The sequence below is a fragment of the Ipomoea nil genome, unplaced genomic scaffold (genome assembly GCF_001879475.1).
Source record: "Ipomoea nil cultivar Tokyo-kokei standard unplaced genomic scaffold, Asagao_1.1 scaffold1179, whole genome shotgun sequence".
In the NCBI taxonomy this organism is placed as follows: domain Eukaryota; kingdom Viridiplantae; phylum Streptophyta; class Magnoliopsida; order Solanales; family Convolvulaceae; genus Ipomoea; species Ipomoea nil.
The window spans coordinates 2,269,818-2,279,691 of NW_017617607.1; the positions used below are offsets into that span (position 1 = coordinate 2,269,818).

At 34.9% G+C, this 9,874-nt stretch overlaps 1 protein-coding gene across 1 annotated transcript; it reads left to right on the forward strand.

The window, feature by feature from the left end:
* Positions 1–6,005: 6,005 nt before the first annotated feature.
* LOC109183826 lies at positions 6,006–7,366 on the forward strand. Its single transcript, XM_019333886.1, has 2 exons — positions 6,006–6,699; positions 6,870–7,366. Exons 1-2 carry the CDS (start codon positions 6,006–6,008, stop codon positions 7,364–7,366), a joined length of 1,191 nt encoding a protein of 396 aa, XP_019189431.1.
* Positions 7,367–9,874: the final 2,508 nt, after the last annotated feature.

Genomic DNA, 9,874 nt, shown 5'->3' on the forward strand with positions numbered 1-9,874 from the left:
CAGTTCGATATAACTACAGTTTCATTCAATATTTATACACTCAAATATGTGAAAATGTTATTTAATTTTATTTTATATATACTATAATTTCATTAAAACACAACTACATGATAATTTGAATATAATTACAGCTTCATTGTACAATATACACTCAAATATGTGAAATGTTATTCAGTTTCATTTTATATATACTGTAGTTTCATTTCACCACAACTACAATATCATTTTGATATAATTGTAGTTTTATTTGATAATATAAAAATAATACGTGTGCCAGTGTCGATTTAAACACACTGTAGTATCTGACGCGCGGTGCATAATCGATTATTCAACACGGTGCACGATATAACAACCCTGATTTCATGAACTCCATCGTGGGTTAGAAAACGTACAATTTTGGTAGATGGGAGTCCTTGTTTAAAAAGGTTGTGAGTTGTGAAGCCTCCAAAAACAAGCAACATGAAAATTTTAATGAGTTGTCATTTTCCAGGACCGAACCAGCTGGACGGTGGAAACATAATCCGCCCATTACTACACTAACTCTCTCTCTCTCTCTCTCTCTCTCTATATATATATATATATGTATATCTTTTTTTGAAAAACATATATCTCTCATTAATAGTATTTCTTCATCTGATTAATTTATTAGGACCATCAATCAATTCATGATAGCTAGTTAGAAGCAAAAATAACCCTTTTAATCCATAAATTGTAGGATAATGGTAAACTCAATCCATTAATTTAGTTATATATAAGGGTGATCGCACCCAATTTAGTTCTTAAATTATTCACATAGTGGCCATTTTAGTTCAGCATCTTAGGTATCTATTAAAATCTAATAATAATGTGAACAAATTACACTTTTCGTCTTAGGACTATAGGGGCGTGTTAATTTCAGTCCGTGACTTTTAAAACTAACAATTTAGTCTTTTAACTATGTTTATTTTAGCAGATTTACTCCTCCAGGCTAAATCACCGTCTAAAAGTTTCATGAAAAACAGAAAGCATTTTTAATTATTTAATAATGAGGGTAAATTGGTGATTTCAAATCCATTTCTTCTCCTTCTTCACTTGCTGGCCAAATGCAGTCGGTGGCGGCGACTGCGCAGAGCTCTGAGCGTGCCGGTCAGACATGGACAAGGGAGCCGACGGGTACTGCTCGAATGAACTTCCTGTGAATTGCGAGTCGGCCCAGGAAACGACACCGTCCTAGTATCCCATGGTTGATGGAGACGATGTCCGGTCCCTGTCGTTAGTGGAATCTTATGCGGTGCTGAAGCGGAAAGAAAGGTCGTCGCCAGGATTGGGCTGTAACGACACCCCCTATTTCTCCGCGGGTAGTAACTGCTGTTGCATTCCAACATCTTCTTCTTGCTTCTTGAATTCATCATCATCATCATCATCTTATAAATCCACTCCTTTCTTCAAAACTGGATCAGAGATCTTCGATTCAACAGTGTAAGTGTACAAAGTTAGTACACATTAAAACTTTGTTGGCAAATTTATTTTTATTATTTAGAACTTAAATTAGGTTAAAGCTCTTGGACCATTTCCAATAATATGATATTTATTTTGAATGGCTCAAATTAAAAGATTACATGTGAAGAGGAAGTCAACAGAGTATTCAATTATTTGGAGCTAATCATAAGGGGAATTCTAAATTGTGTGGTTGTGGTTTGTTTATTCACATAATCAGCAAGTAACGTGGATCAAGATGTTTAAAGGAGCACTACTATAAAAGGAAAATATTCAGATAATCTTATTTATTATATGAGGGATCTCATCTAACCTGTATCGTTTTTACTTGGGTCAGCAAAAGCATCTCTTGAAGATCGTCACGGCATGCACGTTCAGTCCTGAGTAGATGTTAGGAAGGTGTTGTGGTAGTAACGGTTGGTAGCCTTATGTACGTACCTCTTGTAAAACTCCTTGGTGAACATCTATAGTGGATTGGGCAAACGTGGGTTGCCCCGCAGGCATAGGAGAAGCGCTCCGAACTGCATAACAATTTATTGTGTACTTGATTTATTTTCTGCACTTAATTTTCGTTATTTATTATTGATATATGACTTAATTAACGGATATGATGATAACTTAATATAAAATCAAGTAGAACATTAGTATCGTCTTGCATTCAAGATTCACGGCACACTTTCAATTGGTATCAGAGCCCGGAGACTTAAATTATTAGTCTATCGATCTGACTATCTTGTGCTTCTTCAACTCAAGTTTTCAACGATTTTTATTGTTTTATTTATTCTATTACTTTGTTCAATCTCACGGTTTGTTGAGTGTTTCAAAATGGATCGTGGTAAGGTTCTTCCCCAGTTAACGGGCGATAAATATGCTTATTGGTAAGCACGCACACGAACGCATCTAAAAAGCTCAAGGAGACGCTGTTTGGCATTTTGTTGTGATTGGTTGGACTCATCCGACTAAAGCTAGTATGAGTGCAAACGGTCCACAAGTGTGAAAACTAAAACTGAATGGACCCAAACTAAAATAACTAATGCTGGAAATAATGATAAAGCACTAGATACTATTTACCAACTAATACATGAAAGTCAATTTCCCATAGTTGCAGGTTATGGTTCAACTAAAGGTGCATGGGAAGTCTTGAGTCAACCTAATAGGGCACGAATTCAGTGAAGCAATCAAAGTTGCAACTGGTGCAGTCTGACTTTGAAGAACTTCGGATGAGCGAAGAAGAGAACATCACTAGCTTCCATAGCCGAGTTCAAAAATTGGCGAATCGTGCAACGGTCCTTGGTGAACCTTTTACCCAGGCAAAACTGGTAAAGAAAATTCTGAGATCTCTACCGCCCAGGTTCAGTATGAAGGTCACTGCTATTCAGGAACATGATGGCTGGGAAAATAAGACTGTCACTCAGTTAATGGGAAACTTTCAAACATATGAAATGGAAATTCTTACCGATCACACTAAAAAACGAAAAAACTTAGCTTTTGTTGCTGAAGAAAGCAATGCTGCCTCTGACTCAGATGAACCAGCTAATGATACTGTTGTGTTTTTAACTAAGCAATTTTCTAAAATCTTGAAATAGGTGTCAAAGAATTCCTGCAACAACAAACCACAAAAAGGATCAATGTCAAATACATCAAAAGCTGGCCCTAGGACGGGCTCATCAAATTTCAAGTCTTCTGTCTCACGTCCAGGGCAATCCAAAGACAAATCTAGTAATAAAGGGATTAAATGCTATGAGTGTGAAGGCTTTGGTCACGTCCAGCGGAATGTCCCACTTATCTAAGACGTAAGAAATCTATGTCAGCCATTACCTGGAGTGACGACGAACCTAAGACTGACGCAGCTGGATCAGACATAGAAGAAATTTCCGGTAACTTTGTAGCATTCACTGCTCGTTTTGCAGCGTGTTCAGAACTTGGAGACATAGCTGATTCAGAAGAAGACGAATATGGCTCCAAGGAAGATTTAGATTTACCTGCTTTGTCTTATGAAGTAGAGTTTAATAAATTGTATCCCAAGTGGGAAGCCCTACGAAAAGCTAATCGTCAATTGACTAGTGAGATAGGAATATTAGCCAATTCTAGTAAAATGTACCAAAATCAAGTAGCTGATAGGGATTTACTACTTAAAGAGGTGTCTGATCGAGAAGAGAGACTTAAACTAGAGGTACAGACCCTAAAGCAGGAGCTGAGCACCTTCAAAAAACAAATCTAAATGATGGACACAACCTCAACACTTGACCAAATACTTGATTCACGAAGAAAGTCTCCTGCAAAATTTGGTCTGGGTTTCTCCGGGGGTACTTCAAAAGATAAAACTGTATTCGTCAAAGCAACAGGACCAGATCTAGTGGACATACCTGAATCTAGCTCAGCGACACAAAATAATGAGTTTGACGAAGAACAAATTCTCGCTGCTTGAAGGCTTCAAAACACTCAGGAAAGTGGTACTCTTTAAATCTTCTCCTGTAGTTGGTATCACCTTAATACCTTGAGTCTAGGACTCCTTTTTTTGTTTTATCTATTTTTTGCTGCAATTTTTTTTAGTACTGGTATGCTATTTGAGCTTTCGTTATTTGCCCCTTTAAATGTGCCCTAAATGAACTTTTCTTGATATTTTGTGGGTATATTGGTATTTAATCATGAATTGTCAATTTCAGCATTTTTTTTTTTTTTGTTTCGGTTGTTTCAGGGTGTTCCCAAAATGTCTCCTCTACGTTGTTTTGGCTTATTTTTGAACTGATAATCCTATTCTTTGCTTATACTGACTTGTTGGTGTGTTATGTGTTAAACCTCTGTATTCTCTATGGTTACTTGAATGAAAATTTAATGCAATATGTTTAATATTTGTATTCTCCTGTTTTACTATGTGAATGTGTTTTTGTTGGTTCGGTCATGACCGTATTTGTATTTGCTTGTGTGCTTATTGTTCTAACTATTATAAATTCTTGCCTGAAGTTGCTTCATATGAATCTTTGCCTGAATATGCATTACTTAAATGTGCTTACTGTCTTATTTACCTTTCGTTTTTGAGTGACACAATTTAAAGTTTGTATTATTTGTGTGTGTTTTCCGTGATATCTGTTATGAATCTATACCTGATTCTGCTTCATATGAATTTGTGCTTACATTTGCTTTACCTACATGTGTTTACTACTTGGATATGCTTTATTTGTCTTATCTGCTCCAACTTGATTTGTGTGTCTTTAAGTTCTGTGTTTCTCGTTTCTAATTTTTGTGCAGGTTCCGTCCAATCGGGAACCTCGTCAGACTCAGTCCACTAATTTTGATGTTCACCACTCTTTTTGTCACTTATTTTGCAAAAAAGGGGGAGTATGGATAAAGGGGGAGTTTTGGTAAAACTGTTGGAGTTTTGGCAACTTTTATGGATTAAGGGGGAGTTTTGGTAAAACTGTTGGCATCTTTGGTAACTTTTTGTTGGAATAAAGGAGGAATTAAGAAAGGGGGAGTTGTAGTAACTAAATGGTTTAAATGAATTGGTTTATGACTGCTGGTGATGATTTGCTGCCGTGACTGTAAATATTATGGCTCTTATTTTTTGGTAAACTCTAATCTCTATTATGAAGTCAGTATCTCTCTATTATGCAGTTCTCCTTTGGAAGAATAGTTTTTATTTAGTTGTTCTATCTATTTATTATGCTTTGAATTGTCTGAGTTCTATATTATTTTTGTGGATCATCTGAGACTGTTGGATGTTGGTATGCTTCTGGATTCATTACAACTTGCTTGGCTCTCTCTACTTTGGGTTTTTGGATGGAAAATGATCCAAAAGAGCCTTGGTAATTGCTTATTTATTTCTTATTTTAGGTTATTGGCTAGCACACATACTAAGGGCTTTTAATAAAAATTATTTTCTCTGGTTTGCCCAAAGTATTAGATGCTATAGTTTTTGCCAAATAAATTGTCAAAGGCCGAAATTGTAAGTGTACAAAGTTAGTGCACATTAAAACCTTGTTGGCTAATTTATTTTTATTATTTAGAACTTAAGTTATGCTAAAGCTCTTGGACCATTTCCTATCATATGATATTTATTTTGAATGGCTCAAATTAAAAGATTAATGGGATCCAACATGGGTAGGCAACAATCAAGGAGTGATCCATTTTCTCAAACCTATAATCCAGGTTGGCAAAACCACCCTAACCTCTCATGGAGAGATCAAGGTAATGCAAGACCAATGGGACCACCCGGATTCCAGCAACAAGGACCATCAGGATTCCAGCATCAGCAATACAGACCTTTCCAATAGCCACCTGCACCACAACAGTCTCAACTTCCTGCTCAGGAGAAGAAGCTTCAATTGGAGGAGATGTTCATGCAATATATGGCTAGCCAGGACACTATGATGAAGAAAATTGATTCAAAAATTGATAAGGTTGCTTAGTCCAACCAAGCATCCATTCATAATTTAGAGGTGCAAGTAGGTCAGTTGGCTAAATTGGTTGCAGAAAAAGATCGAGGTAAGTTTCCTAGTACCACTGAAATAAACCCTAGGGAAGGAGCTATGGTTGTCACGTTAAGAAGTGGTAAGATATTGAATGAAATTATGAAAGAAAATGAACCCATGAGGGTTGAAAAAGAGAGTGATAAAGAAGAGGAACAAGTGCCTAAAGAGAATTCTAGTGATCAAAACCCCACTTCTTCTACAGTAAAACCTTATGTACCCCCCATTCCATATCCACAAAGGTTACAAAAGAGGAACCAGGATAATAACTTTAAAAGATTTTTAGAGGTTTTTAAAAAATTGCATATTAATATTCCTTTTACAGAAGCACTTGCCAATATGCCATCTTATACCAAGTATATTAAGGAAATTGTGTCTAATAAAAAGAAATTGGAAGAGTTTGCTACTGTGCACCTAAATGAGGAGTGTAGTGCTGTTTTGCAAAGCAAATTACCTCCTAAGTTAATGGATCTAGGAAGTTTTTCTATTCCTTGCACTATTGATAATACTATTGTTGATATATGTTTATGTGATCTAGGTGCCTGTATTAACTTTATGCATTTAACTCTTTTCAATAAGATGGGAATAGCTGAAATGAAGCCGACAACAATCTCTCTTCAACTTGCTGATAGATCAGTCAAATACCCACTTGGAGTAGTGGAGGATATCTTGGTAAAAGTTGGTAAATTTTTATTTCCTGCTAATTTTCTGATTCTTGATATGGGTAATGATACAGATACATCTCTTATACTTGGTAGGCCATTTTTTTTGACAGGAAGAGAATTAATTGATATGCCTTTAGGGAAATTGATTTTTAGAGTAGGTACAGAAAAAGAGGAATTGAATTCTCTATCTCTAAAGCTGTAAAATTACCAACTTTTGATGAATCATGTCTTTTTATTGATGTTATTGAGAAACTTTCAGAAGAAGAATTTGTTAAGCATTCACCTAGTGAAACACCACATCAACTTGAACTTAAACCACCTTCATTGCGGTTCAAATACGAATTTTTGAGTAACAATGATACTTTTCTTATGTTTTCTTATGCTCATTTACTTCATGCAAAAGAAGAGAGATTGTGGAGAACATTGACTAAAGCTTGGCATGACAAAAATAATTTTTGGAGAGAATTCAATGTTGGGCAAGAAGTTTTGTTGTCTAATTCTTGTCTTAAGCTTTTTCTAGAGAAATTGAAGTCTAGATGGTTTGGTCCTCTCATGGTCACTAAAGTTTGTTCCTATGAGGCCATAGAGATTGAAAGAGAGAAAAAGAGACCATTCATGGTTGCTTCACCAAAAGGCAGCTCCGGAAGAAACTGGCAACTAACAGGGAAGTTTCCTGTTTATTTCATTTTCTCATACTTGCTTTTATATTTAACATTGAGGACAATGTTGAGTTTGAGTGTGGGGATGGGAAAGTAAGATTAGGGGATGTTTTCTGCAAGTTTTATGCAAAATAGGCAATATCAAAAAAACTTCTGCATTTTTTCCTGCAATTTTCTGCATTAATTTTCTCTATTTTTCTGCATTTTGCTACAGTAAAATTCTGCATTTTTCTTTCTACATTTTTTGCACTAATTTTCTGCATTTTATGGGATTTTCAGCGTCATTTTTTTTCATTTCTCTGCAATTTTTCAGCAAAATAAAGTTTAAAAAAATACCTTCTAATGACTATGTTGATTGGGAGATAAGTTCTAGAGTTTTGGGAGTGTATAATATCAATGAATGTGTTTGGCTATATGTATGCTTGCATAGAGTTGGTAGTCAAATTCTGTCACATAGTGAGCTTTTGAGCCTAGAGGTTGTCCACTGCAACTTATTTTCATTTTGAGTGTTTATTTGCCTTCTTTGATTGTGCTACTTCTAGAACTTGCTTCATACCATTTCAGAGCTACATGTTATATGTGTGACACGAGAATGATTTAGGCATTAGGATTTAGCCTTATAGCCTTTAAAATGACCACATCCCTATAGATGTTATTTTCCCCTAGTAAACCATTTTGAGCTTTATAATAAATATAAGACATTTTTCTTCATTAGCTAGTTCCAAAGAACCTTAACTCATAAAAGAAGCCTCTTAACCCGTCATTGAGTCAGTGGATGTCATTATTTCATTTATCTGTGCAAGATGAACAAAAGTGATGAAGTATGAGTGAGATTGGAATTGAAAGGTGATTCTACAATTGGGTTGCTTTGGGTGAGGAATTGGTTGTGATCAAAGAAAATGAAAATGGTAAAAAAAAAAAAAAAAGAGAACAAAATGATATGTTCTAATTTTGTGGGTTGAAAATCTTGATAGCTCAAACTTTTGTGCTCATTTTATTCTTAAAATGATTTGTGAGCAGTGAAGGCATGATAGAAATTTGATGATTATGAGAAGAGTACCATTGAGGGTGATGTGGAAATGAGGAGCTATTTATTCGGTTTTATCAGAAAAAAGGAAAAAAAAATGAAAAAAAAAACAGCAAAAAAATGAAAAAAAAAATATGAAAAAGAGATGGAGGTTTTGAAAGTTGTTTATCAGTGAAAAGGATGAGGAGAATGAAGTAGTGATGACTTGTTTTAGTAGAGTTCATTGTATTGGTAGAATACAAGCTCTTGCTCTTGATATGGTGAAATTATGGCTCTATTGATTCCTTGGACTTTATTTGTATTTCCTTATATCCTTTCTTTCTTAAACCACATACCCTTGGCCCCATTACAACCCAGAAATAAAGACCTTTTGACTCGTGTTTTTCATATAATTTTGGTAGTGGAGTTTTGGTGGACAAGCAAGCCTATGGCAAGTGCACTCTCAATAGAGGATGATGTGTACCTTTCTTATACATATATTTGTGAGAGATTGAGTGAACAACCGTGAGGACTACTATTCTCTATTGTCTTGTGTGCGTATGACTTTGAACTCTCATGAAGTATTATGTGTTCACAAATTTCTTTGAATTGAATGCCTAGTTGACATGGTTATGGTTGGTAGTTTTATTTCATTGCATAAGTTTGCTTGGGGACAAGCAAAGCACTGAGTGTGGGGATGTTTGATAAGCTTAATTTATAGGCATTATATATAGTAATTTTAGTAAGTGATTTGCATAAATAAATTAAGTTTTAGGGTCGATTTTATTATAAATATTATATTTATTTATATGTTACTAGTTTAGGCTAGTTTAGACTTTAGATGGGTTTTAATAAATATTAGGATAATGTTACGTTTTTATTAATTTAAATAAGTTTTTTTTTTATATTTAGGTTTAATTAAGTATATCATTAGGTTATTGTTTCAAAAACAAAGTACATCATTAGGTTATAATTTTTTTATTTTTATATTATTTTGTTTTGTTTTTCTTAGGGAATTGCGCAACAGTGAGGAGAAGGAATTCTAATCAGAGGAAATCAACAGAGTATTCAATTGTTTGGAGCTAATCAGGGGAATTCTAAATTGTGTGGCTGTGGTTTGTTTACTCACATAATCAGCAAGCTAAGTAACGTGGATCAAGATGTTTAAAGGAGCATTACTATAAAAGGAATGATTGTCATTATGGAAAGTCACTGATTTTACACTTGCTATATTGAGAGAGTCGAATTCATACTGCTATATTAATATTCAGATTATCTTATTTATTATATGAGGGATTTCATCTATGCTGTATTGTTTGTACTTGGGTCAGCAGAAGCATCTGTTGAAGATCGTTACGGCATGCACGTTCAGTCCTGAGTAGATGTTAGGAAGGTGTTGTGGTAGTAACGGTTGGTAGCCTTATGTACGTACCTCTTGTAAAATTCCATGGTGAACATATATAGAGGGTTGGGCAGAAGTGGGTTTCCCCGCGGACGTAGGAGAAGTGCTCCGAACTGCATAACAATTTATTGTGTACTTGATTTATTTTCTGCACTTAATTTTCGTTATTTATTAATTATTATTGATAAATGACTTAA

Bases quoted from the DNA above. Each gene is read 5' to 3' on its own strand.
- LOC109183826 (XM_019333886.1), top strand. From the start codon at position 6,006: ATGGTTGTCACGTTAAGAAGTGGTAAGATATTGAATGAAATTATGAAA. The intron at 6,700-6,869 runs GTAGGCCATTTT...AGAAACTTTCAG, and splicing joins AGATACATCTCTTATACTTG to AAGAAGAATTTGTTAAGCAT.